The sequence below is a fragment of the Euprymna scolopes genome, chromosome 28, assembly GCF_053919585.1.
Source record: "Euprymna scolopes isolate OS-2025 chromosome 28, ASM5391958v1, whole genome shotgun sequence".
Taxonomy (NCBI): domain Eukaryota; kingdom Metazoa; phylum Mollusca; class Cephalopoda; order Sepiida; family Sepiolidae; genus Euprymna; species Euprymna scolopes.
The window spans coordinates 9,302,046-9,320,569 of NC_136509.1; the positions used below are offsets into that span (position 1 = coordinate 9,302,046).

At 35.3% G+C, this 18,524-nt stretch overlaps 1 protein-coding gene across 2 annotated transcripts in view; it reads right to left on the reverse strand.

Moving 5' to 3' along the window:
- The window catches only part of LOC145249443 (gamma-secretase subunit Aph-1-like), a gene marked incomplete in the record, with an annotated part of 34,721 nt that extends 19,479 nt beyond the window's left edge, over positions 1-15,242 (reverse strand). The window contains 3 exon segments of one of the 2 annotated variants that reach the window (XM_080111001.1): positions 1,108-1,269; positions 5,990-6,137; positions 15,118-15,242. In XM_080111001.1, coding sequence (XP_079967127.1) covers positions 1,108-1,269; positions 5,990-6,102 — 275 coding nt within the window. 2 annotated transcript variants of the gene reach the window in all.
- Positions 15,243-18,524: the final 3,282 nt, after the last annotated feature.

Consider the following 18,524-nt stretch of genomic DNA (forward strand, 5'->3'; position numbering starts at 1 on the left):
GCTACGAGAACTCAATGTGTCACCAGTACTCATCCGATGGATTGAGTATATGGTGAGGCACAGAACAGTTCAAGTAGAACTACTGAGGGCAACTGTTAAAAGGGAAGTAGTTAAATGAAACCCCCAAAGTGGGATTTTATCACCTTTACTATGGAACTGTATGCTGAATCCTCTTTTAAAGGAGTTTAAAAATAGGAATATTTATGCCCAGGCTGCTGCTGATGACATCGCAGTGCTGGTCGCGGGTTCAAAAGCATCATTGGTCAGACGCATTGCCAAAATGGGACTACATTTTTCATCAAATGTGATAACGAAAAATTTGAGTTCATTCAAAGAATATGTATATCATAGAATTCACTAATATTTTTAATCGATAAATTCACCATTTTTTGCTATAAAATCATAAGGAGAGTTAAAAAAAATTAGTTACTAAAAAAAAAGTTCGGTTTTTTAATTATAAAAAAGAAACGATACACAGGATTGAACCTAAAATCTTTCCACCAACCCCCAGTACTCTAACCGTTATGTTAACATGTCATATTGACAAAATCGCAGTAAAAAATATTTATATATAAAAAAAGTTATGCAAAATAAAAAAAAAAGCGTTAGTCACTTATGTACTTACTCTCCTGTTTGTGAACCCACATATTTTGTTGTAACTTTTTTTCTACTGAACCAATTTTCGAAATTATTTTTTCAAAATGTAGCTAATGAGGTGTTCTATCCAACTATATAACCTGTGTGAAATTTGGTTGCGAACGGAATTAGTGGTGGGGGTTTGAATGTGTCTCGATTCATTCAATTTCGGACTTAAGCATATATTCAACCACTACCGTGGTTGAATGATATATATATATATATATATATATATATATATATATATATATATATACTAGCAGGGAGACCTGACGTTGCCCGGGATTAAATGATGATCAAGAAATGTTTCACACTTTCATATTTTTATTACCATGTATATATATATATATATATGTAATGATATATATAAGAGGTAATAGAGAGAGATTAGATGAATATAAAAAAAATTTTGTCATTTAATATTTTTAAACAAACGTATTTTAGTAGTATTACATATACATCTTCACTTACCTTAACATTTTATAAAACAAATATCGGAAAAGTTCTTGAAAAAACACAGAGAAGACGAGTCCAAGTATGAGCGAATAACGAAGTTGTTTTCCACTCCAGATTTGTTTCAGGCCAAACCATAATATCGAAGAAAGTAGGAGAGAAAGTAACCAGAAGAAACCACTGAAAAACAAAACGCATCCATATTAATTATCATTGCATCCATATTAGTAAAAAAAACACAAGTCCAACTTAAAAACATTAATGGTTTTTTCTTTGACAGTTAAACAATACTCCTTTAATCAGGCTGAATAAGAGAATTGCAAAATGAAAGTTTTATATGACCAAATCGAAATATATAAGTTCAGTTAACAGTCTTTCAGCTAAAAGTCCTAAGAGCTCATCTTACTCGAGGAAGCAAAATGGCTCAATTGACCGGCAGTCCTAAGAAAAATCAACTTGCCTCCTTAAGTGCCACTCACCTACTACATTCACAGATGGTTGGATCTGTCTCCTCTTCTCATCTCCTGGAATCTCCTAACCCCAGACTATATTGTAGCCTTTGTTAGTGGTTACCATTCAACCACCCAGAAGTGTCCATTCAAAGGGAATTTATCTACAGCTCATTTAGGAACATTACATTTTATCAAATAGGTCAGTCTTAGCAGGATTCTCCATTTAATGATGTACTTTTTAGTTTTTTCATTGCATTTTCACCCCAAATAAGGCACAGTGCCACATTGATGTAGTGAGCTACTATCAGGTACATAATTTGCACGGATACTATGTAGGGAGTTGAGCATCAAGATGTCTGTTTACATTACACTTGAACTTCTGCATATCAGTACAGTCCAGGAAGCAGGAACTCTAAAGGGAATTCCAAAGTTTAGAAGTCCTAGGGAAGAAATTATTAGAGTAGAAGGCTTTCTTACATCTACGGATTTCTGTGTTGGGGTGGGATTTTGCTGCTTGCTGGGCTTGTCAGAGGTATTTATGTGGAGGAGGAACAAGGACTCGTAGTTTGTCAGAGCATCAATCATTAAAATACTTGGAAAAAAAAGCAGAAGGATGTAACACTTCATCAATGGGACAGCGGGTCGGAGCCTAGCTGAGAGTGCAGGAACTATTAGGTTGAGGACTTACTTTTGGACCGTATCTAAGAGGGAGAGACTAGTAGCAGATACACCAGACCAAATGTTGCAACAATACTTCATATATGGGCGAATGGTGACCTTGTAGAGATACAGGATAAGATCAGGCATAAGTAACTTTCTAGTATGGTAGAGAGAGCCCACCTTCCTTGCAACAGCCTTGGCCCTCAATGTATCTATTCTAACTCATGTTCCCCATGAACGTTAAGCCAAGTTTGAACAAAGTATTTTCAGGTAATGTATCATTAGCCAGGGCTATTAGTGGTTGAGAAAGTTTCTTTTAATTATTAAAGCAAACAAGCTTAGTCTTGGCAGCATTGAATGTTACCATCCATTTTTGTTCGTGTTTCCCTACAGACTGGAGGTCTTCCTTTAGGCTTTCCATAATTGCCTTGGATACGTGTTCATTTGTTTTTCCTTCATGTTTGTTATGGAGTATGGTGTGGTGTCGTCAGCAAATATACTCATCCCAGACAATTTTGTCAGGAAGATCATGAACATCAGGAATAATAAAGGCTCAATGATCAACCCTTGAGGTACACCCACATTTATATCATATTGTTTTGACATACATTGGGGAAAACCTGGATTTTTCTCTTATTGAAGGATTTAATTAAGTATTTGTCCAGTAATACCAAACGATCTGATTTTCACGAGAAGACTATCATGCCATATCCTGTCAGTCTCCCTTGTTTTATCCAATGCATGGTATATACATTCAGTTAAGATATCTGCAGTAGAATGGGCTTGCCTAAATCCATACTGTTGGCTGGACAGAAGTTTAGCAGCTGTAAGGTGGTAGACTAAAGCTTGATTACTTATGGACTCAAATATTTTAGCAAAAAGAAAGAGGAGACTAATAGGGTGATAATTTAATGGGTCAGTTCTGTCGCCAGAATTCTTGTAAACTGCTACCACAGAAGCAGTTTTCCAGTAGTAAGGAAAGCAAGATTCCTCAAGGCATTTGTTAAAGAATTTGGAGAGCTGGAGCAACTTCAGCGGAGCATTTTTTTTAATAGTATAGCCTAGATGAGATCAGGTCCACATGCTTTTGAGGTGTCTAGGTTTTTTATGATACCGTGCACTGGAGAGAGGGTGATTTTCAGATCATCTAGTATGGTTTCTGTCCACAGAGGAAAATCTGGGAGGGAGTGGTTTGCTGGGTCCAAAGTAGAGTTGGAGAGAAATTGACGGGCTTCTCAGTTGCCGAGCAAACAACTTCAAGATTGTTGGATAGTGGGGGAATTGTTGATTGCCTATTATTTATTACACTGTTATAGATTTTCCAGAAGTCACGACTTCCTAATTTATGCACTTCTATGCGTTTTCTTGTGGTTTCAGTATATTCTCTCTTGGTTGTGCCTATTTCCTTCTTACAATTACTTCTAGCTTCTATAAACTTTAGTCTGTTTGTATTGGATTTATGTCAGATAAATCTGCAATATACATGTTGCCTTTGAGCAATGGCAGCTGTGCATGTAGAAGTAAACCATTGGAGAGAGTGGGATTTGCTATAGAACTTACATGTGGGAACATGTGTGTCAATTGCCGCTTTAAACCATTCAGTGGTCTCATTTGTGCACTGTTCAGCAGGAAAAGAAAATATGTTTCCCCATAGAGAATCTCTGATGCGATCCATGATTACATCTCAGTCAACGTCATTGTAGTATCATGTCATTTTAAGCAGTGGCTCTTCAACTTCAGGTCAAGAGTTTAGGGTGATGTCTATCATATTCACAGCATGATCAGCGTTCCCGAGAGGGCAATTTGGGTTTGTTACACAATCCTCAGGAACTGTGGTCAGAAATCGGTCCAGAAGTGAGACTTGCTGGTCCTGATGATCTGGGAGACGGATCGTGAACATTACTGTCTGTGTCAAGGAATGGGATATAGAAAAGCTATATGTGATGCTACCAGCTGTGTCAGTGTAGTTAGAGAAGGCAAGCCAATTACTGTGGTGGACATTTAAATCACTAAATACATATATTTGGATGCAAGTGTCTCGGGAAAGTGCTACATCTATACTATCAGAGATGTGATTGATTAGAGTATGGTCTTGAGTCGAGGGAGAGCAATAAAGTAACTAACACTATGTTCTAAAATTAGTCTAAAGCACACGAAGGTGTGGTCGTCTTATTTTATTTCAAATAAAGAAAGCATCTCTTGGATGGACAGGCTCCAACCAGACATATCATCAATACTCTGTGCCCTCCTCTTTCTCTTTGGACAAATATCACCTGCAATGCTTGCCATTTAAATGCATCACTAAAATATGCAGCCCAGCACATGTTTACAGTGATATTATAGTACAGTAGTATTGTTATTTTTCCAGACAGTGGTAAGGTATAGGTAACAATGAAGAGGAAATTGTTCAACGGGATAGACAAAGCCAGCTAAAATAGTACTGGTAAGCAAGGTGGGGTAGTTATTTTGAGACAAAGGACTGAAGGCGTCGGGGGGGGGTCGATATATTTTAGGATTTCTTAGGGGGACGGTTAATCAAGACTGATCTAATTGCATTGGTTAACATTCTAATTATTATAGCAAATGGGCCAGATATTACTATATTGTGATATTGCATTATTTCTTCTCACTCAGGTACGTTTAGATTAGTGATGGAATGATTCTAATATTTTCTCCAGATTCCGATACAATTACTGATTCTCTTTCATATTTCAGATTCATTTTAAATCTTTGAATATTTAGCTATAGAGTTGTTGCGTTTTTAAACTTCGGATTACAATAAAAACCCATGCATATGTTTTTGCAAATGTAAAAATACACTTGGGGGGGGGATCATTGGTAACAAAAATGGTAAATCTATATATCTATAAAAGTGAAATTGTCTGTCTGTCTGTACACAGTTCCCTACCAAACTACTCTGTCAATTTTTGTCTACAGACTCGAGATTTGACATAAGAGGTATTGAGATTTAGGAAAATCTTTTTAATCAGTTTTCAACCAGAAATCTGGCTGTCAAGGAGTCAAAGTTCAACGATTTAACCTTTGAAAATTCTACCAAACTCCTCCACCAATTTTGGGTCTAAACACTTGAAATTTTAGATGTAGATTACTTGGACATGGGTCAAACTTTTTAATTTGATTTGGGTACAAAACAGTAAATGTTAAGGGGGTCAAAGTTGGGGTCAAAGTTTTAAAAAATTTGGCTTCTGCGATCTCTACCAAATTACTCAGCCAATTTCTCGTCTAAACATTTTAAATTTTACATAAAGTGTATTAAGACATAGGACAAGCTTTTTAACCGATTTTTGGGCTGAAAATCTAGGGTGTCAAAGGGTGAAAGTTCAAAAGATTTGACCTTGAAGTCTCTAGCAAACTATTCAGCCAATTTTGGGTTTAAACATTTGAAATTTTACATAAATGGGTATTCAGACATGCAGCAAGCTTTTTAATCAGTTTTTGTGTGAAAATTTTACTGCCAAGTGGTCAAAGTTGAAAGAGTTGACCCTTGCAGACTCGTCCGCTAATTTTGGGTCTAAACACTTGAAATTTTAGATGTAGGTTACCTGGACATATGTCAAACTTTTCAATATATATATATATATATATGCACATAAAGTTATGAACAGTACATAGGGCCCAAGTAAAGCTGGGCTGAACTGCTAGTTAAGTAAAAAAATAAAAAATGAATTGTTTTTGGTATTAGAAAACAGACACAAATTTTTAAGGTTCCAATCTCCAATTAATCTTCCCAACACTAGTTTGAATAGCATGAAGTAGCAGTAGCATACCTGGCAATGAGAACAATCACCCGCAGTGGGTCCTTAGCAATGGTGAATATAAACATTGCCAATGGAGGTCCAAAGGCAATAAAACTGCAACCAAAAAATTCCATCATCGTCATCTTGGAAAATTTGGTGGCAGCAGCAGCAGAAAAACCTAAATAAAACAAACAAAAAAAGTTGTAAGGAGGATTTGAATAATGCCAACTAACAATCATTTGGTTAAATTGTGTTCATATGAAAATGTAAACAAACAGGATGCAAGGTTCAGACAACCGTTTGGGGTTATTGGCTAGCAGTAATCAGGTAATTTATTTTTAACCAAGAAAATAAAAATTTATCATTTTTAAAGATTTTAATACTAAATGTATTCATTATAAATCTGAATTTGATCTCGATAGTTCAAATTGAGTTATCTCCCTCTTATTTAACACGTCTCAGTGCATCCTCAAATTTGATTTTCTTAGTTAAAAAAATTCGACTTGATCAATTTACGTGATTCTTGGAACATAACCTCTTCATTCTGTGACACGTACGTATAGCATAAAAATCTTTTGGCCCTTCTTCATTATTAGAGCGAAAATCGAAATATTGAATTTCAAGTAAAACCAATTGTCATGTCGAAATTTGTAGCATATCCAAAAATTACAAAAAACAATAAAATAGGAAATTAATTATTAATGAAAATAGTTTTTAAAAAATTTCAAGTAATACATAAATAAACAACATAACGTAAGAGGAAGTAAATGCGGCTTGTAACTGGCGCATATCACTGAATCATGAAATCCGCAAAGTACATGTTTTATATGACAGTAATATTTAACTAATTATTGCATGACAAGTAGATAACAATGGAACGAAGATGAAATATTCCATAAATCACATAATTTGATTAAGCGTTTTTGTTTTTTTTTCAAGAAAATGAAATTTTAATTTTGTGTTCATGAGGGGAAAAAGTAGCGGCCATAGTAGAATCAAGGGCAGCCAACCGACTTTCATTTCATTTTTTTATATATATAATGTCAGAAAAAAAAAAAAAAAAAACGGTACTTGTTTAGTTTAATGAAGACACTAAAACTTGAAAATATTGAAAAAAAATGACTCATTATGGAATTAGGTTCTCAGTAAAAAAAATTCACTCAATTTGATAAAGTTTTTTCTTTTGTTTTTTTTTTTTTTTTACAGAAGAAAATCAAACTTTAATGAGATTGGTCATATCCCGGCCATCTTGCCTATTTCATGAACGAGGAGGTGGGGGATGCCTTTAAACGAAAAATTGATTAACAAAGGACGAAATGAAAAACAGAATTTAAAAAGGACATGGAAACTCTGTAAAATAAAAAAAAGGATTAAAATTAAAAACAGGATTAAAATTTAAAAAAAAGAATTAAAATTTAAAAAAAGGATTAAAATTAAAAACAGGATTAAAATTAAAATAAAGAATTAAAATTTAAAAAAAGAATTAAAATTTAAAAAAAGGATTAAAATTTAAAAAAAGGATTAAAATTTAAAAAAAGGATTAAAATAAAAAAAAGTATTAAAATTTTTAAAAAAGGATTAAAATAAAAATGCATTTGAAAAAGGAAAAGAGAAATTCTGTAAAATAAGCGAAAAAAAAATATTTATCTAGTTAATTTTTTTCTCCCTATGTTTCCAAATAATCTCGTCAAATTTTGAGAAACTCAAGCGGTGATTGGAGTTATCTCCCCTGGGGTCCCTACCTCCCTGTCCACAAAATACGCAAGAATTTTCCTCTGTAAACAAAAACAAAACCAAAAAAATACTTAATCAAATTAAGTGAAACTTTTTTTATAAGAACTTAATTCCATAACGAGTGCATACAATATCTTTTTTTTCAATATTTTCATGTCTTGATTAAACTAAACACTTACCAAAAAAAAAAATAAATAAATAAAATGTAAGAGTTAAAACCAAACAATTTATTAACATAACTGCATTATGGAAGCATGGGCGACTCCAACAGGTTTCAGTTTTCTTTTTTATTGCATTTTCACCCCAAACAAGGCAAGGTGTCACTTTGATGTAAAGGGCTACTATCTGGGAAATGATTGCAAGGATCCTATGTAGGGAGTTGAGCAGTAAGATGTCTGTTTACATTGCACTTGAACTTCTGCATGTCAGTACAGTTGGGGACGCAGGAACCTGGAAGGGAATTCCAAAGTCTAGCAGTTTTGGGGAAGAAACTGTTAGAGTAGAAGGCTTTCTGGCATCTGGAGATCTCTACAAGGAGTGCTTGTCGGGTATTGTTATTGCTGGTTGAGAAGGTTTCTTATAATTATTAAAGGAAACGAGCTTAGTCTTGGCAGCATTGAATGTTACCATCCATTTTTGTCCCCATTTCGCTACAGACTGGAAGGCTTCCTCTACAGTTTCTGCTATTGCCTTAGATATGTGTTAATTTGTTTCCCCCTCATGCCTGTTATAGAGCGTGGAGTCATCAGTCAATATACCCATCTCAGAGACAATTTTATAAAGGGGGTCATGTATGAATATTTCGAAAAATAAAGGTTCAAAGATCGAACCATTTTAGCTTCATTTCGCTAGCGGCTATGTTTTAGTTACACCAAAAGTATTATGGCTTAAAAAATGTTTCAATAAATAAAGAAATGTTGGTACTTCTACAGTTAATTGCCGAAAATGGAAACGCCATTTTTTCAGAGCACCTGTCTTCAAAATCAGTATTTTAAACTATGACCGAAGCATGATTTAAAAAAAATATATTTTTAATTAAAATAGATAATGATTACTTCCGGAAATAACTAATTACAACGTGCCACAGAGTAGTATAAACACTCTCGACCTCCCCATATTAAGAACGGCTTTCGAGGCGTATATTCCGAGCCGTTCTTAACATGGCGAGGCTGGGGGTGTTTATACTACTCTGTGTGGCACGCAGTAATTAGTTATTTCTGGAAGTAATCATTATCTAATTTTTTTATTTCATAGTTTAAAATAGTGATTTCTCTTCTGATTTTGACGACAGATGCCCCCAAAAAAATGGTGTCTCTATTTTCGGCAATAAACTGTAGAAGTTCCGAAATGTTTACACTCACACAAAAATAAATTATCCGAAAACGGAACGCTTTTTGCTCAAATAAAGTATTTTATAATTTTAGAGTGAAAAATAGTTTTCAAATTAAAATTTGGGGCTGATGTACACGAGTGAGGCCACTCTTGCGAAATATACATCGGTTCCGATGTTGTACGCAGTTCGTTCAAGGGAGCGTTATTATTCCGAAAGAAATTTTGGCCTTGTCTTTTTCTTTTATTTTGGTTTGAACTTTGCGCTTTTTTGATTATTTTGTTATATGTTTTGTTTTTGGAAATTTTTATCCCCCTCCCCCAAAACACGGCCCCCCCCCCCGCCTCCAAAAAAAAAAATAATATCAAAATAAAGCGCAAAGTTCAAGCTAAAAAATAAAAACAAACAAAAAAAAAACAAGGCCAAAATTTTTTTTGGAATAATAACGCTCCCTTGAATGAACTGCGTACAACATTGGTGCCGATATGTATTTTGCTAGAGGGGCCTCACTCATGTAGGTTCGTCAAATTTGATTCTTCTACATTTTGCTGGCGAAAATGGAGACACCATTTTTTCGGGCACCTGTCATTAAAATCAGAGGGAGAAATCAGTGTTTTAAACTGTGACCGAAGTAGAAAATAAATAATAAAAAAATGACAAAATTGTTTTATTAAAATTATATTTTCTTACGCAGACTTGTTTTTTTTTACATAGCGTTCACCACTTATCAAGGCCCAATGGCCACTCGGGGATAAGGGTTATTGTGTGTACAGTAATCAATGGGATAGTGTAGTAATAGTATTGGAGAATTGATAAAGTGTCATTACTTAAGGGGGCGATTCATCAGGAATTTGTGTTGGACTTGAAGACATCCAGGTTGAAGTCGGGAGGGAAACAGGCAGATGGAACAGAGTTCCACAGGCGTGCAGTTCTAAGAAAGAAGCTTTGCTCATGGAATTTACGTTTTGATTTAGGCACAGATAAGGAGTGGGGAAAATTAATGACGGTGGTTTCAGCTAGCCGGGTGTTTTTTGAAAAAGATTGGCGAGGGGGGACCAGAGAATGGCGCTCAGACGAGCACTTGCCATGGAAATAACGATAGAACAAAGACAGGCTCGCTATGTCTCTTCTGTGGGAAAGAGGTTGCAGGGAAGAGAAAAGGGCATCCCCCCACCAAGCCACGAAGTCTATTTTGTACTCTGTCAAGGCAGGATAGGCTGTTTTTAGCAGCTCCTGCCCAGATGTGGCAGCAGTACTCCATCCTTGGACGTACTTAGCTTTTATACAGATAGAGAATTGCATCATTAGTGAGATATCTTCTGGAGCGGTAGAAGGATCCCACCATTTTCCCAGCGACCTTGGCCACAGACTTGATGTATGTGTTCCATTTAAGATCAGGAGTAAAGGTCAAATCCAGAAGCTTATCAAAACATATGGCCTCTCCTAGACAAGAGCCATCCATTTCAATTGATGCTAGATGGGGATCAGAGCGTTTATGATGTAATGATAGGAGCTTGGTCTTAAAGGTAACCAGCCACCTCTTCCCCCACTGTACCACGAGCTCAAGATCAGAGGAGAGAGAATCAGAGAGAACATTATCGTTTACGGCCTTTGATGTGTTGCCATAGATGGTCGTGTCATCAGCATAGATGTCAACAAAAGATTTTAGTATGTGTATTGGCAGATCATTGATGTAGATCAGGAAGAGAGTTGGGCCCAGTATGGACCCCTGAGAGACTCCAGCATTAATACTGTGGGCCTCTGATTTCTGCCCATCAACCACTACTCTTATGAGCCTATCAGAGAGAAATGATTTAATGATTGAGAAAACATTTCCAGTTATACCGTAGCTGGAAATCTTGTGTAGTAGGCCTTTATGCAAAACCTTATCGAAGGTCTTTGATATGTCAAGAGCAATTGCCCTAGAAATGAAGCCTTTGTCGAGAGATTCGCTAATCCTATGAGATATAACCGTTAGCACATCTGCTGTAGATCTTGTAGAACGGAAACCACATTGTGTGTCGCTAAGAAGGTTATTTCTGCTGAGGTGGTTGACTACTTCTCTATTTATTGTGGATTCCACCAACTTACTCATGACACACAGGAGATTTATTGGTCTGTACTGAGAGGGAGATGACTTTTCACCTGAATTCTTAAATACAGGGCATACTGATGAGGTTTTCCAGGGTGTTAGTAAGCACTTCTCCTTAAGGCAACGCTTAAACAGTTTGGTAAGTATGGGGGCAAGTTCTGGTTGTAATTTTTTTAACACTATAATTGGAATACCGTCGGGACCAGTTGCTTTACTGGAGTCAAGGTTCTTGATTAGCTTGGTGACCTCACGCACAGATATTTGTATGTTGCATAGCGTGTTGCCTGTTATAGGAGGGAATACGGGGAGTTGATGGCCTTCGTCGCACAGGGTAGAATTTGCTGCAAAGTTCTTTGCAAATAGTTTTGCCTTGTCAGATGCTGTTGAGATGACCTCTGGTCCATTGATAATGGTTAGGATAGAACGCACGTTCCTGTTCAAGATCCTATTTGCTATTTGCCAGAACTCGTGGGAACCAAGCTGCTGCTCAGCTACTTTGAATTTAACGGATTGAGCATATAGTTCTCTTGCATTTTTTATTACTCTTTTACAGTGGTTGCTGGCAGTCCTGAAAGCAGCTTTAGTTTCAGTGCATCTATTACGTTGGTAGCTATGGAAAAAGTGATTTCTGTGTGCGATATATTTTTTACAATCATATTTTTATAGATTTTATAATGTTTTGGTTTTCAAATGGCGCTCTCGCAGTTTAAACAACTATGAATATGTCATTTTCATTTTCTGTTTTTAATAATAAAAAATATATGTTTCATGAAAAACTTTCCCGTTTTCATTAATTAAATCGAAACATTTCCAATTAAACAATTATTATTATAATATTTACTTTAACTTTCTGTATTTACTTTTGGTCAATGTCAAATTTCTTTCCAACGCCTCCAAAAACTTTAAAATGACTTTTAAATGTTTTCGGTGATGCTGAAAACGAATATAACATTTTAATTTGGGGCAGATAAGTAGTTTTCATGATATAAAGAAATTACTTTTTCAAAAAATGGGGGATCACTTTCCTATATCACTTTAACGTAAAATGAGCACCCACTTTCTGACCACCTAGTAATTTCTTCTTATAAAAAATTAACTGATATTCGTTTTCAGCACCCCCGAAAACCGGCGCCGTTTTTTTTACTAAGAGATTCGTTAATTTTTTTCATCTCATAATTTAGGACGCTAATAATGCTGTCAGTAAGCTTACACGAGCGGTTTACAAAAACATACTTTGTTTTTCGATTCTTTTTTAGAGGGGGGTATTCAATTATAGAACTTGTATAGTTTTTAACAGGTGCTTCTGTAGGTGCGTCAGAAATTTCTTGAAAAATAGTGAATAATTCCACCCCCGTCTTTCCAAGCTTATAACTCCTCGAAAAATGTAATTCAAGCCCTAATTTTTTTTTCAATTAAAGGAGCAAGGACCAAGGTTTCATTAAAAAAAAAACAAAAAAAAAACAAACAACGTGTTTTTTTTTTTAAAAAAGGTTTTAAACTTCGGACTTTACAGGTACATTTCTAAAAAACACTACTTTTTTTTTTTTGTTTTAAATTTGAATATATTATTTATTGACCTTTTCTCTTCAATTTGTGATATATAATACTTTGGTGAGTAAATTAATTATTTACTTTTTAATAGACATTTCAAAATTGGAGGCGTGAATTATTCGACCCCCTGTCTTTCCAAGCTTATAACTACTCGAAAAATGTAATTCAAGCCCTAATTTTTTTTTTCAATTAAAGGAGCAAGGACCAAGGTTTCATTAAACAACCAAAAAACAAAAGAAACACCAAATAAACAACGTGGTTTTAAAAAAAGGTTTTAAACTTTGAACTTTACAGGTAAATTTCTAAAAAAACACTACTTTTTTTGTTTTAAATTTGAATATATTATTTATTGACCTTTTCTCTTCAATTTGTGATACATAAAACTTTGATGAGTAAATTAATTATTTACTTTTTAATAGACATTTGAAAATGGGGGGGTCGTGAATTAAAGAAAAAATGTTTGTCTAAAATATTATATTCGGTTTATTGGAAAGAGCATAAAATTTCAGATTGACCCTGAAAATATCGTAAAAATAGAATCAATAGAAAAATTTTGATAGATTTTTAAAGTTTAAAAATTGAAAAATATTGAGTTCGTAAAATTCATTAGTTTAAAAAATATATATATTTCTATTACTTTTAAAACAACTTTAATAGTTTATTTTGGAAGTATAATCCATAAAGAAAATAAACCCACTTTTAAAAGAGAAATTATCAGTTTTTTATATTTTATTCGCAGTTTCGTGTTAGGGGTGTCAAAAATTCCTACAAAAATTCTGTAGTTTAATTAAGCGTTTTTCCGTAAGTATCGTGCTGACATTAACCGTGCAGAAGAACCGTTTAATATTTCACAAAAATTCTGTTTACGTTAGGGGGAGCAGTGGAGGGGCGAGGGGTGTTGTGGCGGCCGTGACCCCCCCCCCCCAATGTAAACAGAATTTTTGTAAAATATTAAACTGCAAGGCAGCACCTGTTAAAACTATACAAGTTCTATAATAAAAAAATAAAAAAAAACGAAAAACAAAAGTATGTTTTTGTAAACCGCTCGTGTAAACTTACTGGCAGCATTATTAGCGTCCTAAATTTGGAGTTAAATTTGTTTATGATATGAAGAAATTACTAGATGGTCAGAAAGTGGGTGCTCATTTTACGTTAATTTATATAGGAAAGTGACTGATCATCCCCCACCTTTTGGAAAAGCAATTTCTTCTTATCATGAAAATTACTTATCTGCCCCAAATTTAAATGTTATATTCTATTTCAGCGCCACCGAAAAGCTATAAAAGTCATCATTTTAAACTTGTTTTTTTTTTTTAGGGGGGGGGGGGTAGAAAGAAACTTGACATTAACATTACTTTTTTTCATAGTTCTTTCCGGAAGTAATTATTATCTAGTTTAATTTTTTTGTTATTTATTTCCTATTTCGGCCATAGTTTAAAATACTGATTTCTCCCTCGAAAAAAAAAAAAAAAAAAATGGCGTGTCTATTTTCGGCGATAAACTGTAGAATTACCTAAAATCTAGTCATTTACGAGTCATTCTACCATTTTAGGGCAGTTAATCACGCGATTAAAATTTCTCAAGACTAATAGCAGACTATACTGACGGAGACATCTATTACATGAGTTCCTCTGATAAATTCCGCTGAAAAAAATTAAGGTACTCATGCAGAGAGTGATCCGTGCTGAAATACTAACGTTATTATTTAAAAAGCCATTCTTCACATGGGAGGGGAAGGTATTTTGTATGTACCTATTCTGTACTTTAACCTTACAATTGAATAAAAAAAAAAACCATCATAAAACTTTAATTAAACGCAAAAATACGATTTAAAATATAGCGCGGATCATTATCTGCATTAGCACCAAAATTAAATAAAAGACGAAATTTTAACATTTACAGGGGGTGTGAACCGATCTATGTCCCCCTCTCCGCTATTTATTAGCACCGAAAAATGTTAATTTCCTTTAATCTTACGTCCGGTCGATCATAAAAGATATTTATGGTGCTTATGCAGAGAAGGTACCGTGCTATATTTTTTGATGAGATTTTCAAGTTAAATTAAAGTTTTGCGGTATCTTTCGTTTATTACATTGTTAGGTGGAAGCACACTAATAGTGAGAAAACGACCTCCCGTCTCCATGTTAAGAATGGATTTCTAAATAATAAAGTTATTTCGGTGCAGTACAATAAGTGTATAAATACTAAAAGTAAAGCTAAAATAATTGAACAATCGACTTTTATTTTTGTTATGTGTTTTGAAAAAAACAAAACAGAAGTTGACATTTTTGTTAAAAAAAAATGTTAGCTATTTTATTTTAAATCAATATTTAATTAATAATTATACAAATATCCTACAAATTTAACCAGTTCACTCTGTATTTATGGAAATAATGAATATATATAAAAATGTTTTCTAAAGTTTAAATTATAAACAAACGAAATATTTACTTGCCAACAATCTGGATAAAAACCAACAAAATTCCTTGAAAGCGTGAAATCCTTATTAACAAATCCGCAGCAATAATACTGTTTCCGGTTACCACCGGAAATAAAGATTGGTCATAAAAATTAAATTAATAAATTTAAAAAAAAACATATATAATAAATTAATAATTATTAATCGCATAATTTCAAGACCGTTTAATGGTCAAAATATTAAACAAATACCAAAAATCGATATTAACAGAAAACATACAGAGCAGGTAGGAATAACAACAGTTCCGCATCAACATTAGCGTTATAAAGTACGGATGATCATAAATACTAAAATTGATAGAAAGCTTGCCAGAATTTATTTTTTTCGTTTATATATATGTATATGAACAATTTATGAATTACTAGTATGGCTACTTGGGATTGCTTGGAGCATGGACAACAATGGAGAAAAGTTTTTAAAAATTGTGTGTAAAATGTTTCTTTGAAACTATCGCCCTCTCCCCTTCCATCAACTCTCACCCCCTCTCTTTTACCTCTGGGAGAAAGTGTTACGTTAAAAATAAGTCTATGACTGATTTCTGTTGTTTTATTCACCCCCAAAACAGAGAAAAATTACCACTTGGATATAAGGGATTACTATTTGAGATACTATGTAGGGAGTTGAGCAGCGAGATCTCTGTTTAGATTACATTTCAACTTCTGCATGTCAGTACAGTTGGTGGTATATAGTTCTCTTCCCCTGCAAGAACTGTGACATCAGGGTCAGAAAATTGGATTGAGAACTTTGACCTGCAAAAAGTGCTCGCCCACACCCGTCGGTAGTCCCCTGTAAGGGCGCCTCAAGCGATTAGCAATGAACTAAACCTGTCTCAAAGAGAGAAGGCAAAGCCTGGGAGGATAAAACTCTTCTGCACAAGAACAGCATTACACCGCAATCAACAGGGACCAGATCATTACAGGAATGGTCTAAGGGTGGGATTTTGCTGCCTGTCAAGGTAGTTTAGGGTGTTTATATCAAAGGGACACAATTATTATCTATTAAAATACTTATAAAACACAGAGATCGTTACTTGGCTAATACTATGGGACTTATTAGGTTGGCAACTCTGTTTTGTGCCTGTGTAAAATCAAGACACTAATGGTAATAACCAACAAGATGTGACAACAATGCCCCTTGCATGGGAGAATGGTAGCTTTGTAGAGATATAGGATACTCTCAGGTGTAAAAAAGCCCATATTTTTTGCAGCAGCCTTTGCAATGTCTTCAATATATTTGTTCCAACTCATGTTGCCTGTGAACGTGAAGCTGAGGAGTTTGAATGGTGAGCTTTCAGGTAGTGTAATCTTAGTCATGGTAATTGGTCGTTGATAAACTTGTCATTGTTAAAACAAAGAAGCTTCTCGAAGACGAGAATCTCTCCAAGACGACATCCATTCATTTCAATTGATGCCAAACAGGGATCAGAATGTTGATGATGTAAAGATAGAAGCTTGGTTTTAGATGCATTAAAATTAACCAGCCACTACTTTCCCCATTACAATATTTGCATCAGGGGAGAGAGAAATGTGTCTCCATAGATGGAAACACTGTCAACATAAATGTCTACAAATGATCTTAGGATGTGATTTGGGAGATCATTGATGTAGATCAGGAAGAAAGTTGGGCTCAGGATGGAACCCTGACGGATCCCAGCATTAATACAGTGAGATTTTGATTTCTACCTATCAACCACTTCTCTTATAAACTTATCAGAGAGAAATGATCTAATAATTAAGACATTTTCAGCTATAACGTAGCTAGAGATTTGGTGGAGTAGACCCTATCAAAAGCCTTTGATATGTCAAGAGCAATTGCCCTAGAAAAGAAGACTCCATTAAGAGATTCGCTAATCCTATGAGATATAACTGTTAGCACATCTACTGTAGATCTAGCAGAATGGAAACCATATTGCATGTAACTGAGAAGGTTATTTTTGCTGAGGTGATTGACTACTTCTTTATTTAACACAGATTCCAGCAACTTACTCATGACGCACTGATTGATCTGTATTGAGAGGGAGATGACAGATCATCTGAATTTTTATATACAGGACATAATGATAAGGTTTTCCTGGGTGTTGGGAAGCAATTCTCCCTAAGACAACTCGTAAACAGCTTTGTAAGTATAGGCGCTAGTTCTGGTTGAAGCTTTTTGAGCACTATAATAGGAACGCTCTCAGGGCCAGTGGCTTTACTGGAATTGAGGTTTTTTATTAGCTTGCCAACATCATGCACAGATATTTGTATGTTGCAAAGCGTGTTTTTAGACACCAGAGGAAATATGGAGGGGGGGGGCTGATTGCGTAGGGTAGAATTAGCTGCAAAGTTCTTGGCAACGAGTTTTGTATTGTTCTATGCTTATGAGATTACCTTGGGTTCATTGACGATGGTTTGGGATAGAGCAGATGCTTCTGTTCAGGACCGTGATTGTTATTTTCTAAAACTAGCGGGAACCAAGCCACTGCTCAGCTACTTTTCACTTGACCAACTGAGCATACAACTCTTGTGTTCTTTATTACTCTTTTACAGTGGTTGCTGGAAGCCCTAAAGGTAGCTTTAGTCACAGTATATCTGTTACGGGGGAAGCAATGAAAAAAGTGATTTCTGTGCTCAATGGCAGCAGCACATTCTGGAGAGAACCACGGCTGGCTGTTGGTTTTTGCTGGATTTTTTTAAGGGTATGATGCAGCCTATACTTTCTTTTTTCTTTTTTTTTATTCAATTTTCACCCCAAACAAGGCACAGTGCCACTTTGAAGCAGGGGGCTACTATCATGGACTTAATTAGCAGGGTCATTATGAAGGGAGATGAGTAGAAAGATATTTGTTCACATTACACTTGAACTTCTGCATATCAGTACAGTTGGGAAAGCAGAATCCCGGAAGGGAGTTCCAAAGACCTGCAGTTCTGGAGAAGAAACTATTGGAGTAAAAGGCTTTCTTGCACCTAGGGATCTCTACTGTAAAGAGGTGAGACTTAGTGGCTTGTCGGGTTTGTCCGGGGGTAGTTACGTCGAGGAGGTACAAGTGTTTTCAGTTCGTCAGAGCATTCACCATTAAAGTATTTGTAGAACAGGCAGAGGGATGCAACATCTCATCGATGGGACAGAGGCTGAAGCCTAGATGACAGTTCAGGACCTATCAGGTTGGTGACTCTCTTTTGAACCCTGTCCAGGAGCGAGACACAAGCAGCAGATGCACCAGCCCAGATGTGACAACAGTACTCCATACATGGGCGAATGGTGGCCTTATAGAGGTATAGGATACTGTCAGGCGTAAGTAGTTTTCTAGCATGGTAAAGGGAGCCAAACTTCCTTGCAGCAGCTTTGGCAATGCTCTCAATGTATCTATTCCAGTTCATATTCCCTGTAAACGTTAGGC